The 17609-nt window shown below is 46.9% G+C and overlaps 1 protein-coding gene across 5 annotated transcripts in view; it reads left to right on the top strand.

The window, feature by feature from the left end:
- The first annotated feature begins 935 nt into the window (after positions 1-935).
- Positions 936-17609, top strand: part of LOC144505152 (leucine-rich repeat-containing protein 14-like) — a 65564-nt gene continuing 48890 nt past the window's right edge. For 2 of the 5 annotated variants that reach the window (XM_078231100.1, XM_078231062.1), the window contains exons 1-3: positions 950-1085; positions 5577-5943; positions 7587-7628. In XM_078231100.1, coding sequence (XP_078087226.1) covers positions 5618-5943; positions 7587-7628 — 368 coding nt within the window. In that variant the 5' untranslated portion in view covers positions 950-1085; positions 5577-5617. Of the gene's footprint in view, positions 1086-5576; positions 5944-7586; positions 7629-17609 lie in introns of all 5 variants that reach the window. The other 3 variants (XM_078231090.1, XM_078231072.1, XM_078231080.1) reach the window with 3 other exon arrangements.

Raw genomic sequence — 17609 nt, 5'->3', positions numbered from 1 at the left:
TCTGTACTCTCTCCAAAGCCCCCACGTCCTTCTGGTAGTGTGGCGACCAGAACTGGACGCAGTATTCCAAATGTGGCCGAACCAACGTTCTATACATCTGCAACATCAGACCCCAACTTTTATACTCTATGCCCCGTCCTATAAAGGCAAGCATACCATATGCCTTCTTCACCACCTGTGACGTCACCTTCAAGGATCTGTGGACTTGCACCCCCAGGTCCCTCTGCGTATCTATATCCTTTATGGCTCTGCCATTTATCGTATAGCTCCTCCCTACATTATTTCTACCAAAATGCATCACTTCGCATTGATCAGGATTGAACTCCATCTGCCATTTCTTTGCCCAAATTTCCAGCCTATCTATATCCTTCTGTAGCCTCTGACAATGTTCCTCACTATCTGCAAGTCTTGCCAAATGTGTGGGATTGGGGCTAGGTCCTGGGATGGGATTGTTGTCGGTGCAGACTCGATGGGCCGAATGGCCTCCTTCTGCACTGTAGAGTTTCTATGAACTCTATTTTTATCCAGAGTATTGAAAGATCTCCTTTAATGTCTGTTATTGCTTCTATATGTAAATTATTTTCAAAAAAGAATAGATCTTTGGAAAACCCATCTTTTACAGGGGGGGATTGAGTGGAGAGCTATTTCAAGGAGCATGATGGGCCGAATGGACTCTTGTGTTACATTTTCAAGTTTTGCTCCTCACCATCTTTGCCTTTTCCTGAATCTGCAGTTCCACCAGCCGCCAGGAGTTGGCGCAGCAAAGTACCTTCTGACCTCCCGCCTCCGGGTGGCGCTGTGATGCGGCCCCGAAGTGTCGCGAGTGTCATGCCCTGAGCCCCGCCCCCTATCTAGTCTGGTCCCGCCCCTTACCCTGTGCCCCACCCTCTCCCTGGGCTCGCTCCGTCATGGGCGACGCCCCTTTACCGGGCGCTGACGTCACAATCCGGAGAGCAGGACGGGAAGACTGGGCTGTGCGCAGGCGCGGCTCTTCTGCGCGGACATGGCAACGGCTTCGTCTCCATGGAGTCTCCGCGCCCGCCGCGCTCACACCCAGTCTCAACCGCGGCCGGAGAACAGGCAAGGTGCGGGCAGCGGGGAGGAGAGAGGCCCGGGCCGGGGAGAGGTCCGGGCCAGGGGGAAGGGAGAGGTCCGGGCCCCAAACCTGAAATCTGGGCCTTGCTGAGGCAGGCGGGCGGAGGCCCGGCTGGAGCCTCCTGTTTCCCGGGCAGGGTTGCAGTGGGAGATGGTTTGAAGTTATTGGTGAATTCTGCAGTCGCTGGGCGGCACGGTGGCACAGTGGTTAGCACTGCTCTGCACAGCTCCAGGGACCCGGGTTCGATTCTGTCTGTGTGGAGTTTGCACGTTCTCCCCGTGTCTGCGTGGGTTTCCTCCGGTTTCCTCCCAAAGATGTGCGGGTTAGGTTGATTGGCCATGCTAAAATTCCCCCTTAGTGTCATGAGATGCGTAGGTTAGAGGGATTAGCGGATAAATATGTAGGGATATGGGGGAAGGGACTGGGTAGGATTGTGGTCGGTGCAGACTCGATGGGCCGAATGGCCTCTTTCTCTACTGTAGGGTTTCTATGATCTCCGGGTGAAATCTCTGCTTGTTGCTGCTGCTTTTCCTGTACTTTCTGCAATGTACCTTTTCTGCAATGGGAGGCATTGATATTAAAGAACCAAATGCAGAGCCCCACCTCCCCCTGGCCAATCTCTCAGGAGACTGCTCACAACCTGGGTTTTAGACAGAAGCAGCACAATTTAATTCACAGCAAGTCCTGTTCCTCTATCTGCCTGAGATAGTGGTGCAATCAAGGTAAAGTTGCTATAGTCCCAGATGACCATAGACTACTCTCTCCTTTAAGGGGAACACTGACTGGTGGTGATTTAACCTGAGCATCACCACACCTCCGGCGCGGGGCAAGGGTGAGAAGAATAACCTGTGCTGCTCTACATCACTAACCAGCCATCCAGCCAGTAGTGGCAAGGCAATGTCACTGGACTGGTCTCGAGGCCAAGGCTAATCCTTTTAGATGCAACTGAGTGGCTTACTAGGTCATTTCCAAGTCAACCACATTGCTGTGGCTCTGGAGTGACTTGTGGGCCAGACCGGGCAAGGACAACAGATTTCCTTCCCTAAAGGACGTGAGTGAACCAGATGGGCTTTTACATTAATTGATAGCTTCATGGTCACCATTATTCAGACCAGCTTCATATTCCAGATATATTAACTGAATTCAAATCCCACCAGGTGCCATGGTGGGGGTGGGGGGGGGGAGAGAATGACTTGAATCCATGTCACCAGATCTGGGGCTTCTGGATGTTAACACAGCACTGGATCAAACTCCACCATAGCAGCTGCTGGTAGTTCAATGTGAATAGACAATGGTCTATTTTTGACTATAGGAAGAAGAAATCATAGAAACCCTACAGTACAGAAAGAGGCCATTTGGCCCATCGAGTCTGCACCGACCACAATCCCACCCAGGCCCTACCCCCATATCCCTACATATTTTACCCACTAATCCCTCTAACCTACGCATCTCAGGACACTAAGGGGCAATTTTAGCGTGGCCAATGAACCTAACCTGCACATCTTTGGACTGTGGGAGGAAACCGGAGCACCCGGAGAAAACCCACGCAGACACGAGGAGAATGTGCAAACTCCACACAGACAGTGACCCAAGCCGGGAATCGAACCCAGGTCCCTGGAGCTGTGAAGCTCCAGGTCCCCAGTTAAACCATCACTATACAATGAGGAAGAGCTAATTAATCTTGTTGTAAAAGAATTTTAGGAATGTGTGCCAGTGATATGTTAGAGTTTTCCATTAAGTTTGAAAATGTTGTTCAATCCAAAACTAGGGCCTTAAATGTAACCAAAGGAAACTATGAAGGTATGAGGGAGGGACAAGAGGGCTGTGGTGGATTGGGAAATTGGTTAAAAGGTATGGAGATAGACAGACATGGTTAGTATTTAAAGAATTAATATGTGGTTTTACTTTAAGGCACAAAAATCCAATAGGAAAAGTGAGTCACCCATGGCTAAGAAAGGAAGTTAAAGATTGTATTGCGTCAAAGAAAGAGGCTTCTCGAGATGCCAAAAAAAGCAGAAAGTCTGAGGATTGGGAGCATTTTCAAATTCAGCAAAGGAGAACCATGAAACTGATGAAGGGAGAATAGAGTAGGAAACATAAAATGAACTGTAGAAACTTCTGTAGCTATGTTAAAAGTTTAGCAAAGACAAATGTGAGCCCATTGGGGGCAGAGTCAGGAGATTTTATTTTGGGAATACAGAAATGGCAGAGAAGCTAACTAATTCCTTTGTCTGTCTTCATGGAGGAAGGGACAGAAAACCTCCCAGAAATAGAATCAAAGGCCTAGTGGGAATGAGGAACAAAAAGAAATTAGTGTTAGTAAAAAAAAAAGTAGTACTGGAGAAACTGAGACTTGATAGATTCCCATCCTGCAGATTGGGGGGGTGGGAAATGTACCCCACTATTTAAGAAAGAAAGGAAATGGAGAACTACAGACCTGTTAGCCTGACATCAGTTGTAGAGAAGATATTGAAATCTATTATAAGTAAAGAAAAAGTCACCTTGTCCCAGATGTCCATAGGCTGTTATCCTCTTTGAGGGAAAGAGCTGACTGGTGGTGATTTAACCCTGAGGATCACCACACCCCAGGCCAGGGTCAAAGTTGAGGGCAGGGCCTTCGTGAATAACCTTAGCCAGAACGGGATTTGAACCCATGCTGTTGGCTTTGCTCTGCATCACAAACCAGCTGTCCAGCCAACTGACCTAAACCAAATCTATATAAAAGTTTATTTATTAGTGTCACAAGTATTCTTACATTAACACTGCAATGAAGTTACTGTGAAAATCCCCTAGTCGCCACACTCCAGCACCTGTTCGGGTACACCGAGGGAGAATTTAGCATGGCCAATACACCTCACCAGCATGTCTTTTAGACTGTGGGAGAAAACCGGAGCACCCGGAGGAAACCGACGCAGACACGGGAAAAACGTACAGACTCTGCGCAGACAGTGATCTAAGCTGGGAATCAAACCCGGATCCCTGGCGCTGTGAGGCAGCAGTGCTGCCCCATTCGTTGATTAAGGAGATGAAAGAACATCTACAGAGAGAAAAAGAGGGATTATGGATTTCATTTTCTCTTTCAGTGGGTGGTAACACATTTTCTGCATCTTGAGATCAGATGTTGAATGTTCCCTTGGTTGAGGAATGCAGAAACGGTGTAGTGAAAATCAACTATGTACATCACGATAATTGGCTGATTGAATTAAACAACACGTTCCTGCGATTAAGTCATAATATCCCTACAGTACAGAAGGAAGCCATTCCACTCATCCGATTTGCACCAATAACAATCCCACCCAGGCCCTATTCCTGTAACCCCATGTAATTGCCTTGCTAACCCCCTGATACTCAGGCAATTCAGCATAGCCAACCAACCTAACCCATGCATCTTTGGACTATGGGAGGAAACCAGAGCATCTGGAGGAAACCCATGTGGACATGGGGAGAATGTGCAAACTCCACACAGTCATTCAAGGTCAGAATCAAATCCGGGTCCCTGGCGCTGTGAGGCAGCAGTGCTGATCACTGTGCTGCCCTTTGTAACAATACAGATTGTACTCGATCAACCCAATACCCAAAACAAAGTGTCAACTGTTTGATGTGATTGTGATTGGGCAGTGCTTGCTGATAGCTACACTAACAACCCATTTATGATCCACCGAGCTTGTAACATTGGTCATTTGTGTTTTTGAGGCAACATACATTCATAGAGACCCCTATGGGCAGCACGGTAGCACAATGGTTAGCACTGCTGCCTCACAGCTCCCAGGGACCTGGGTTCGATTCTTGGCTTGGGTCTGTGTGGAGTTTGTGCATTCTCCCCATGTCTGCGTGGGTTTCCTCCGGGTGCTCCGGTTTCCTCCCACAGTCCAAAGATGTGTGGCTTAGGTTGATTGGCCGTGCTAAATTTCCCCTTAGTGGCCTGGGATGTGTAGGTTAGAAGGTAAATATGTGGGGTTTTAGGGATAGGGCCGAGGTGCGATTGTTGTCGGTGCAGACTCGATGGGCCGAATGGCCTCCTTCTGCACTGTAGGTATTGTATTGTACTCTGCAACAAAAAGAATGTTTAAGTCTTGCACTTTTTTAAAAATTAGCTGGGAATTTGTGGAGCCCATGGTTCATTGTTGCTTTCACCATGGCAATGTCTCAGCCAGTGATACTCTTTTTGTCCTGTAGTATAAATTGTTGATTGTTTAAAATTTGGCATTCTTGTACTTGTCCTGCTGAATGCAAAATAAGAACCGTCAGCAACATGTCTTTCTTGCCAATGTGTATTACCCAGTGACTGAAAATGAACTATTTGAGACAGCGTGTAGACTTAATAGACTGCATTAACCTCCTGAGAAGCTCTGATCATTGGGAGTGAGCACTCCTATATAGTAATACTGCACAAGTTGCTGGCCCAGAGGCTGAGTGGAGACAATGCTGCAAAAACATTGTGTTTGTTGGACCTGACGGGTATATTTCTCTCTCCCTCCAGCCATCCACTAACTGCAACATCTGGGCTGTTTGTTTGGAAGGATGCATTCTTTGGTCTTCTTTTGTGCACAGAAAGTGATCTCAGACCACGCCTCGACCCGCAAAGCCCTGGACTACATCCCCCGTGAGATCTACCCGGTGTTGTTCAAAGCTGCCTTCCTGGACATACGGACACTGGTGCTCCGCGATGTGGTACAGAGGTGGCCCTTCAGCATTCTCAACTTCTCCACCATCCTGAAGAGGTGCAAGCACTGCGACCGTGATGTGATCCGGGAGAAGCCCAACAAGCAGTGCTTGCAAGCAGTAATAATGGGAGTGAAGGACTACCTAATGAATGAGCTACGACAGAACCGCACCCCCGTCAGCAGGTACTAACTGGGATGGTTCCAGCGCGAGTGTACTGCTTTGTAATAAGGGAGCCTGTTAATCATTTGACAATCTGTAAATTTGTTTTGGTAAAATTAAACCCATTTTGATCACTCCACTGACACCAGTGGAGTGACACAGACCATGGGCATTCCAACACCATTCTCTGCTGAACTTCAGCATTGGGCATTTCTAGAATTCACCTTGCCTACTCCCCACAAGCGAGGGAAGGCATGACTGGCTAGAGGACCCCCCTCCCCCCATCTCATGCTGACTTTCATCGATATACCATCCACATGAGGAATGGTGTCTTAGCTGAGGTACCCCGGATTCCAGCAGTGAACATGTACCCTGGAGGTACTTGTGTTCAGGAGTGTGGGCTGGCAGGGGTAGGAACAATATAATATCCAAGCTGAGTTAACTGCAGTGGGTTTTGTCAATGGGAACTACACCTTATGCAGCTGATCTGGAGGGTCTTCAGAGATCATTTTGTGGAGCCCTCTGGCCCAGTCGCAGTGGTCGGGCACACTGTTACTCCTGTAACCTGGAATATTGTGTCACAGCATCAGACTGCTTGGAAGTGGAGATGATGTTGTAGTGGTAATGTCATTGACTGCTAACCCAGAGGCCTGGGCTAATGCTCTGGGGATGTGGGCTTAAATCCCACCGATGAAGAAAATCTGCAATCTCAAAATGATTTCAGTTACCATGAAATCATTATGGTTGTTGTAAAAGCTCATCTGCTTCACTAATGTCCTTTAGGGAGGGAAATCTGCCATCCTTACCCGGTCTGGCCCTCTGAAATGGCCGAGCAAGCCACTCTGTGGCTTGGCACAGTAGTTAGCGCTGCTGCCTCAAGCGCTAGGGACCTGGGTTCTATTCTGGTTTTGGGTGACTGTATCGAGTTTGCACGTTCTCCCCGTGTCTGCGTGGGTTTCCTCCGGGTGCTCTGGTTTCCTCCCACAGTCCAAAGATGTGCAGGTTAGGTTGATTGGCCATGATTAATTGCCCCTTAGTGTCAGGGGGACTAACGGTAAATATGTGGGGTTACGGGGATAGGCTCTGGTGGGATTATTGCCGGTGTAGACTCGATGGGCCGAATGGCCTCCTGCTCTGTAGATTCTATGAATGGCAATTAGGGATGTGCAACAAATGCTGGCTCAGTCAGTGACATCCGTATCTCAAAGAATAAGAGAAATCGGACTCTCTCTTCTTGGCTCTCTCTTGGCCATGCTGCTGTGGGAAAATGGGAATGCAGAAAGAAGGGAAGACCCTTTGAAGCTGTTGGTGTATATCCCAGCACCAGCTCAGCAGCCCTCAGTGCATGGACATGTCAAAAGGGGAGATTCTAACACCTTTTCAAAAAGGAATTCTCTTCCTGAGACTATCTCTCTCGCTCAGTCCATTAGACTGGCTGACCTCTTATCCAGGGTGCAGTGTGTGTTGTATCACATGTTTGGTTGTACTGGATTCTTTTAGGGCAATGGGAGTTGGATTTAAAGCAGGAGGTATGGCAGAGGGAATCTGGGGGTTATTGATGAGCTAAGGAAAGGGCTGGGGGACTTGCTGCATTTGTAGGGAAGCTGAGAGTGGGGACAAAGGAAAGATGAGCTGGAATTGTTAACTACTTTTTGTTATTTTGCAGAAAAACAAAAGCATCAACATCTCAGGACAATATCAAGCTTAGGTACAGCCAATATTATTAAAGCATAGAAAGACAGTATTTTATCATGTAAAGAGTTTTTGTGTGTCACAGGACAAGTCCCAGAAATAAACCCAGACCTGCTGAGAATAATTTGGGATGCAATCCTCTCCTTGCCTGTTGTGCATTATAGGAGAGTCTTTGACTTTGTCCCGTCCTCTTTAACTGAAGGTGGGTAGTTAGTTAATCTGCTTGTCATGATGCTTTGGGAGAAAGTCATAGACCCTACCCTCTATCCCAGGGAGATGGGATATGGTGGGAGAGCTATAGACTTATCCCTGTAATGTCCTGGAAAGGAGGATGGATGGAGGGGAGATTGGGAGGAAGTACTTTGGCTGCTTTATGCCTGGTTGGCACTAACGCTCTCCGGAAATATTCTCCTCTCCCACTGCCAACCAGTAACAACTGAGAATGAATTTTAAAATGGAAACAGTGTCTCCTGTATGTTGAACAATACCCATTAGCCGGTGGCTTGTGTCTGCTTCCAATCAGTATTCCCTCTCCAAATGCTGATCAAAGACATCCAACTGCCCCCTGTAAGGCTGCCACAGTGTGCTTTCAAAATAATGCAAACACGTGTGAGAGAACCTGGCATTGAAACAGCTGTCTGTCCCAAGCTGCACACTTACCCAAAGATAAACTTGCTGTTAAATTGCTGTGTAGATTATTTTGACTTTGGAGGGAAATGCAGCGTGTTGGTTGTCCAACCCAGGGAATTAAGACATGGCAATGGAGATTCCTCATCTGGGGTTGTCAGTCACAAAGGAGATTCTCTTTAAGGGTGCCGGGGTGGGGAATCTGGTCGACTTGCCTTTGTGTGTGCCATTAAGTTCACTAGACTGATAGTTGGGATGAGATTGGAGTAGGGTGGGCCCCCGCAGGGTGGGCCCCCGCTCTCCGTTGTTTAGAATGTTCTTATTGAAAAAGATAACGTTTTTAGAGGATTTGACAGAGTAGATGCTAAGAGGGCATTTTTCTTGGCTGGGCAATCTAGAACTTGTGGTCATGGTCTCAGAATAGGTGATTGGCCACTTATCTGAGGTGGGAAGAAATGTCTTCATGCAAAGAGCTGTGAACCTTTGGAATTCACTAATTCAGGGCTGTGGATACTCTGTCATGGAGATTGACAGATATTTGGGCACTAAGGTAAGGGAGAGATATGGGATGGGGGGAGGTGTGGAATTGATCAACTACAATCTTAAGTCGCCCGGATGGAGTACCTGGACGAGCTTTCAGGTCCTGCGTGGATCAGCTGGCAGGGGTATTCGCAGACATCTTCAACCTCTCTTTACACCAATCTGAGGTCCCTATCTGCTTCAAGAAGATGACCATCATCCCGGTACCAAAGAAAAGTCAGGCAGCGTGCCTTAATGACTATCGGCCGGTGGCTCTGAAATCCATCATTACGAAGTGCTTCGAAAGATTAGTCATGGCATGAATCAATTTCAGCCTCCCAGACTGCTTGGATCCACTACAGTTCACCTATTGCTGCAACAGGTCCTCACCAGACGTCATCTCCCTGGCCCTGCACTCAACCCTGGAACTCCTAGATAACAAAGACACCTATGTCAGACTCCATAGACTACAGCTCAGCCTTTAACACCATTATTCCTACGAGACTCATCTCTAAATTCCGTGACCTGGGGCTCGGCTCCTCCCTCTGCGACTGGATCCTAGACTTCCTAACCCACAGACTTTAGTCAGTAAGGATAGGCAACAACATCTCCTCCACGATCATCCTCAACGCCGGTGGTTTGCAAGGCTATGTTCAGCCCCAGACTCTACTCCTTATACACCTGTGACTGTGTGGCCAAATTCCCCTCCAACTTGATTTTCAAGTTTGCTGATGACACTTGGCCGGATCTCAAACAATGATGAGACAGAGTGCAGGAAAGAGAGAATCTGGTGAATTGGTGCGATGACAATAATCTCTCCCTCAATGTCAACAAAATGAAGGAGATAGTCATCAACCTCAGGAAGCATAGTGGAGGACATACCCCTGTCTACATCAACAGGGATGAAGTAGAAATGGTCGAGAGCTTCAAGCTCACCTACAACCTGTCCTGGTCCCTCCATGTGGATGCTATAGTTAAGAAAGCCCACCAACGCCTCCACTTTCTCAGAAGACTAAAGAAATTTGGCACATCAGCTACGACTCTCACCAACTTTTACAGATGCACCATAGAAAGCATCCTTTCTGGTGTGTCACAGCTTGGTACGGCTCCTGTTCTGCCCAAGACCGCAAGAAACTACACAGGGTTGTGAATGAAGTCCAGTCAATCACTCAAACCAGCCTCCCATCCATTGACTGTCTACACTTCCCACTGCTTCGGAAAATCAGCCAGCATAATTAAGTACCCCACGCACCCTGGACACTCTCTCTTCCACCTTCGTTTGTCGGGAAAAGGATACAAAAGCCTGAGGTTACGTACCAACCGACTCACAAGAACAGCTTCTTCCCTGCTGCCATCAGACGTTTGAATGGACCTACCTCGCATTAAGTTGATCTTTCTTTACACACTAGCTATGACTGTAACACTGCATTTTGCACTCTTGTTTCCTTCTCAATGAACAGTGTGCTTTGTCTGTTTAGCACGCAAGTAGTAATACTTTTCACTGTAACATGACAATAATAAATCAAATCAATTCGAAAAGTGGAGGAGCAGGTTTGAGGAGCTGCGTGGCCTCTTTGTGATCAGACTTTTAATCATTTACAGCAATGATGTCGAGGAGAATACGGAGATACAGACTATTAAGAACATAAGAACATAAGAAATAGGAGCAGGAGTAGGCCATCTAGCCCCTCGAGCCTGCCCCGCCATTCAATAAGATCATGGCTGATCTGACGTGGATCAGTACCACTTACCCGCCTGATCCCCATAACCCTTAATTCCCTTACCGATCAGGAATCCATCCATCCGCGCTTTAAACATATTCAGCGAGGTAGCCTCCACCACCTCAGTGGGCAGAGAATTCCAGAGATTCACCACCCTCTGGGAAAAGAAGTTCCTCCTCAACTCTGTCTTAAGACTTATTGGACGAGACGGGATTGAGGTTAATACGGAGGAGGTGTTAGCAATTCTGGAAAGTGTGAAAATAGAGAAGTCCCCTGGGCCGGATGGGATTTATCCTAGGATTCTGTGGGAGGCTAGGGAGGAGATTGCAGAGCCTTTGGCTTTGATCTTTATGTTGTCATTGTCTACAGGAATAGTGCCAGAAGACTGGAGGATAGCAAATGTTGTCCCCTTGTTCAAGAAGGGGAGTAGAGACAACCCTGGTAATTATAGACCGGTGAGCCTTACTTCCATTGTGGGCAAAGTTTTGGAAAGGATTATAAGAGATAGGATTTATAATCATCTAGAAAGGAATAATTTGATTAGGGACAGTCAACACGGTTTTGTGATGGGTAGGTCGTGCCTCACAAACCTTATTGAGTTCTTTGAGAAGGTGACCAAAGAGGTGGATGAGGGTAAAGCAGTTGATGTGGTGTATATGGATTTCAGTAAAGCGTTTGATAAGGTTCCCCACGGTAAGCTATTGCAGAAAATACAGAGGCATGGGATTGAGGGTGGTTTCGCGGTTTGGATCAGGAATTGGCTAGCTGTAAGAAGACAGAGGGTGGTGGTTGATGGGACATGTTCATCCTGGAGTTCAGTGACGAGTGGTGCACCGCAAGGATCTGTTTTAGGGCCACTGCTGTTTGTTTTTATAAATGACCTGGATGAGGGCGCAGAAGGATGGGTTAGTAAATTTGCGGATGACACTAAAGTCGGTGGAGTTGTGGACAGTGCGGAAGGTTGTTGCAGGTTACAGAGGGACATAGATAAGCTGCAGAGCTGGGCTGAGAGGTGGCAAATGGAGTTTAATGCGGAAAAATGAGAGGTGATTCACTTTGGAAGGAGTAACAGGAATACAGAGTACTGGGCTAATGGTAAGATACTTGGTAGTGTGGATGAGCAGAGAGCTCTCGGTGTCCACGTGCATAGATCCCTGAAAGTTGGCGCTCCGGTTGATAGGGTTGTTAAGAAGGCGTACGGAGTGTTAGCTTTTATTGGTAGAAGGATTGAGTTTCGGAGCCAGGAGGTCATGTTGCAGCTGTACAAAACTCTGGTGCGGCCGCACTTGGAGTATTGCGTACAGTTCTGGTCGCCGCATTATCGGAAGGATGTGGAAGCATTGGAAAGGGTGCAGAGGAGATTTACTAGGATGTTGCCTGATATGGTGGGAAAGTCTTATGAGGAAAGGCTGAGGGACTTGAGGTTGTTTTCGTTAGAAGAAGGTTAAGAGGTGACTTAATAGAGCCATACAAGATGATCAGAGGATTAGATAGGGGGCGGCACGGTAGCACAGTGGTTAGCACTGCTGCTTCACAGCTCCAGGGTCCCGGGTTCGATTCCCGGCTCGGGTCACTGTCTGTGTGGAGTTTGCACATTCTCCTCGTGTCTGCGTGGGTTTCCTCCGGGTGCTCCGGTTTCCTCCCACAGTCCAAAGATGTGTGGGTTAGGTTGATTGGCCAGGTTTAAAAAAAAAAATTGCCCCTTAGAGTCCTGAGATGCGTAGGTTAGAGGGATTAGTGAGTAAAATATGTGGGGGTAGGGCCTGGGTGGGATTGTGGTCGGTGCAGACTCGATGGGCCAAATGGCCTCCTTCTGCACTGTAGGGTTTCTATGATTTCTATGATAGGGTGGACAGTGAGAGCCTTTTTCATCGGATGGTGATAGCTAGCACGAGGGGACATAGCTTTAAATTGAGGGATGATAGATATAGGACAGATGTCAGAGGTAGGTTCTTTACTCAGAGGGTAGTAAGGGCGTGGAATGCCCTGCCTGCAACATTAAGGGCATTTAAATGGTTATTGGATAAACATATGGATGATATTGGAATAGTGTAGTTTAGATGGGTTTTAGATTGGTTTCACTGGTCGGCGCAACATCGAGGGCCGAAGGGCCTGTACTGCACTGTTATGTTCTAATTATAATATTGACATTCCAATGTTATCGAGTAGTGTTGGTGCTCATTATTTTTAAGCTACAAATCAATTCTGCAAAATTAAATTCCTTTAAGCACCAGGGTTTGCGATGGTGTGCTTTATTTTTTACTCTAATCTCACTTTGTGGATTGTGTGTCTGTTTGGCCAGAGATATCAGTCTTTGATCATAACATGCTTTTCAATTACTATGTCAACTGAGCCCAGGTCAGTTATAGGCTGAGATGCTAAATACTATCTCATTCAGAAGGGTGTATATTTTGACCATTTCACATGTGACCTTATAATAAACCTGGTCTCCGCTCTCTGCTGGTTGTAAGGATCTGATGTGAAGTGTTGTTCTGTGAGTTGTTATTAAAACCCCACTGACAGATTGGATCCCACAGTGAAGTAGCTATTTTGTGGACTGACATTCTATTCTGAATATCTGGTTGGACACACTCCCAAGTTGTCAACAAAAGTGGACAAGAACATACAAAATAGGAGCAGTCAGTAGATCACTCAGCCCATCGATGGGCAGCACAGTGGTTAGCAATGCTGCCTCACAGTGCAAGGGACCCAGGCTCAATTCCGGTCTCGGGTCACTGTGTGGAGGCTGCACGTTCTCCCTGTGTCCGTATGAGTTTCCTCCGGGTGCTCCGATTTCCACCCACAGTCCAAAGATGTGCAGAGTAGGTGGATTAGCAATGCTAAATTACCCCTTCGTGTCGGGGATTAGCAGGGTGAATACGTGGGGTTACAGGGGGTAGGGGGTAGGGTCTAGGTGGATTGTTGTCGGTGCAGGCTCGACGGGCCAAATGATGACCTTCTGCACTGTGGTATACTATGAGTCTGCTCAATTCAGTAGGATCATGATTGATCTTGGGTTTCAACTCCATTTTGTGCCCAATCCCCATATTCCTTAATTCCCTGAGAGACTGAAAGTCTGCTTATCCCAGCTTTCAATGTATCCTCTATCCCGCAACTCTCTGGTTAGCAAATTCAAAAGATTCACAAGCCTCTAAGTGAAGAAATTTCTCCTCATAGGATAAGGGGCTGATCATTTCAGACTGAGACTGTGCCCCATGTTTTACATTCCCTGACCAGGGGAAACAATCTGTGTGTGTGTGTCTACTCAATCAAACTCCTTCAGAATCTTACAAGTTTCTTTTTTTTTGGTTTAGGGGGTGTGGGTGGTGCTGGCTGGGCCAGCATTTTATTGCCCATTCCTAATTGCCCTTGTTCAGCCATTTCAGAGGACATTTAAGGGACAATCACATTGCTGTGGGTCTGGAGTCAGCGGTAGGCCAGACCAGATAAGGACGGCAGATTTCCTTCCCTAAAGGACATTAATGAACCAGATGGGTTTTTCTGACAATCGGCTTCATGGTCATCACTAGACTTTTAATTCAGATTTTTATTTGATTCAAATTTCAGCATCTGCTGTGCTGGGATTCAAACCTGGCTCCCCAGAACATTGCTCTGGGTCTCTGGATTTAGTCCAATGACAATACCACTGCACCAGCACCTTCCCCCGAGAGATCGCGTCTCATTCTTTCAAACTCCAAAGAATGTGGATCCAATCGACTCAGTCTCTCATTATAGGACAACCCTCTCATTCCAAGGACCAATTTAGGAACCTTTGCTGTATTAACACTAAAGTGTCAAATCACTCGGATCAAGCTAGTACCTGTACCTGATATCTCGCCTGTCAGAGCTCACCATGAGGTGCAGGTGGGGGGGAAGAGGGAGGCCATGGAGAGATATAAAGGATGAGAGTTATGGGTTTAAGGTGTTGAGATTCAGAAATCTGGTTGGTCGGCAGGGAGCAAGATCTGACTAATTACTTTTGGAGCACATTTTGTGTTTAAAGAGCACCATCACTGGCAAAGTTACAGACTCTGGTCTAAACTGGGTTGTAAAAGAAATTGATTCTTTTTCCTTTTGGAAAAGTTGCATAGAATTTACTGCACAGGCCATTCAGCCCATTCTAGTGTTGATACTCCAAAGGAGCCTTCTCCAAGCACTGAACTTCATCTCAGCCTATCAGAGCTGCCTTCTGTTCCTTTCTCCCTTATATATTGTCTAACTTTCCCGTAAAAGCATTTGTTATTCACCTCAGTTCTATATTCACACCACTCTGAGTAAATAAGTTTCAGATAAAACCAAGAAGAATTTAGGACAGACTATCTTATATTTATGACTTCAAGTTCTGGTCTTCTCCACAGATAGAATTCTTTAATAGGGTAGAATATATTTCTATCAGATAACCCCTGAGCTTTCTCTCTTCCAACCTTTAGAGCTGTGGAACCTTAGAATCCCCACAGTGCAGAAGGAAGCCACTTGGCTCATCAAGTCTGCACCAACTCTCTGAAAGACCATCTCACCTCGTCCCTGTGATGCAGCAGTGCTAACCACTGTGCTTTCAAGGTGTGAAAGTAACAGGGTTGTTGTGGGAGATTTTAATTTCTCCCATATTGACTGGGACTCACTTAGTGTTCGGGGCATGGATGGGGCAGAGTTTGTAAGGAGCATCCAGGAGGGCTTCCTGAAACAGTATGTAGATAGTCCAACTAGGGAAGGGGCCATACTGGACCTGGTATTGGGGAATGAGCCTGGCCCAGGTGGTCGATGTTTCAGTAGGGGAGCAGTTTGGGAACAGTGACCACAATTCAGTAAGCTTTAAGGTACTGATGGATAAAGATAAGTGTAGTCCTCAAGTTAAGGTGCTAGATTGGGGGAAGGCTAATTTCAACAATATTAGGCAGGAACTGAAGAATGTAGATTGGGGGCAGATGTTTGAGGGCAAATCAACATCTGGCACGTGGGAGGCATTCAAGTGTAAGCTGATAGGGATTCAGGATCGGCACATTCCTGTAAGGATGAAGGGTAAGTATGGCAAGTTTTGGGAACCTTGGATAACGAGAGATATTGTGAGCCTAGTCAAAGAGAAAAAGGAAGCATTTGTCAAAGCTAGGAAGCTGGGAACACACGAAGCAAGCGTGGAATACAAGGAAAGTAGAAAGAAACTTAAGGAGTAAGGAGGGCTAAAAGCAGGATTAGGGAAAATCCCAAGGCTTTTTATACATCTATAAAGAGCAAGAGGGTAGCCAGGGAGAGGGTTGGCCCACTCGAGGACAAGGGAGGGAATCTATGCGTGGAGCCAGAGGAAATGGGCGAGGTATTAAATGAGTACTTTGCGTCAGTATTCATCAGAGAGAAGGACTTGGTGGATGATGAGTCTGGGAAAGGATGTGTAGATAGTTTGAGTCATGTTGAGATCAAAAAGGAGGAAGTATTGGGGTTCTTGAGAAACATTAAGGTGGACAAGTCCCCAGGGCCTGATGGGACATACCCCAGAATGCAGAGAGGCAAGGGAGGAAATTGCTGGGGCCTTGAGAGAAATCTTTGTATCCTCACTGGCGACAGGGGAGGTCCCAAAGAATTGGAGAATAGTTAACGTTGTTCCTTTGTTTAAGAAGGGTAGCAAGGATAATCCAGGTAATTACAGGCTGGTGAGCCTTACATCAGTGGTAGGGAAATTATTGGAGAGGATTCTTCGAGACAGGATTTATTCCCACTTGGAAACAAGTGAACGTATTAGTGAGAGGCAACATGGTTTTGTGAAGGGGAGGTTGTGTCTCACGAACTTGATCGAGTTTTTCGAGGAAGTGACGAAGATGATTGATGAGGGTAGGGCAGTGGATGTTGTCTACATGGACTTCAGTAAGGCCTTTGACAAGATCCCTCATGGCAGACTGGTGCAGAAGGTGAAGTCGCATGGGATCAGAGGTGAGCTGGCAAGGTGGATACAAAACTGGCTCGGTCAAAGAAGATAGAGGGTAACAGTGGAAGGGTGTGTTTCTGAATGTAGGGCTGTGACAAGTGGTGTTCTTCAGGGATCAGTGCTGGGACCTTTGCTGTTTGTAATGTATATAAATGATTTGGAGGAACATGTAACTGGATTGATTAGTAAGTTTGCGGACGACACAAAGGTTGGTGGATTTGCGGATAGTGATGAGGACCATCAGAGGATACAGCAGGATATAGATCAGTTGGAGACTTGGGCGGAGAGATGGCAGATGGAGTTTAATCCAGACAAATGTGAGGTAATGCATTTTGGAAGGTCTAATACAGATAGGAAATATACAGTAAATGGCAGAATCCTTCAGAGTATTGATAGGCAAAGGAATTTGGGTGTACAGGTACACAGGTCACAAAGTGGCAATGCAGGTGGAGAAGGTAGTCAAGAAGGCATACGGCATGCTTGCCTTCATCGGCTGGGGCACTGAGTTTAAAAATTGGCAAGTCATGTTGCAGCTTTATAGAACCTTAGTTAGGCCGCACTTGGGATATAGTGTTCAATTCTGATCACCATACTACCAGAAGGATGTGGAGGCTTTGGAGAGGGTACAGAAAAGATTTACCAGGATGTTGCCTGGTATGGAGAGCATTAGCTATGAGGAGAGATTGGAGAAACTGGGTTTGTTCTCACTAGAGCGACGGAGGTTGAGGGGAGACCTGATAGAAGTCCACAAGATTATGAGAGGCATGGACAGAGTGGATAGTCAGAAGCTTTTTCCCAGGATGGAAGAGTCAATTACTAGGGGGCATAGGTTTACAGGAGATGTACGAGGCAGATTGTTTACACAGAGAATGGTGGGTGCCTGGAACTCGTTGCCAGGGGAGTTAGTGGAAGCGGATACAGTAGTGACTTTTAAGGGGTGTCTTGACAAGTACATGAATGGGATGGGAATAGAGGGATATGGTCCCCGGAAGGGTAGGGGGTTTTAGTTCAGTCGGGTAGCATGGTCGGTGCAGGCTTGGAGGGCCGAAGGGCCTATTCCTGTGCTGTAATTTTCTTTGTTCTTTGTTCACTGTGCTAACCCGGGTCCCTGGTGCTGTGATGCAGCAGTGCTAATATTGTGCCACCCTGTTCAATCTTAAAAGCTGCCCCCATACCATAATAGGTATTTTGTGTTTATGTTTGGGCTGAGGGT

Source organism: Mustelus asterias, chromosome 2 (genome assembly GCF_964213995.1).
Source record: "Mustelus asterias chromosome 2, sMusAst1.hap1.1, whole genome shotgun sequence".
Taxonomy (NCBI): Eukaryota; Metazoa; Chordata; class Chondrichthyes; order Carcharhiniformes; family Triakidae; genus Mustelus; species Mustelus asterias.
This window is presented reverse-complemented; position numbering and strand designations above follow the sequence as displayed.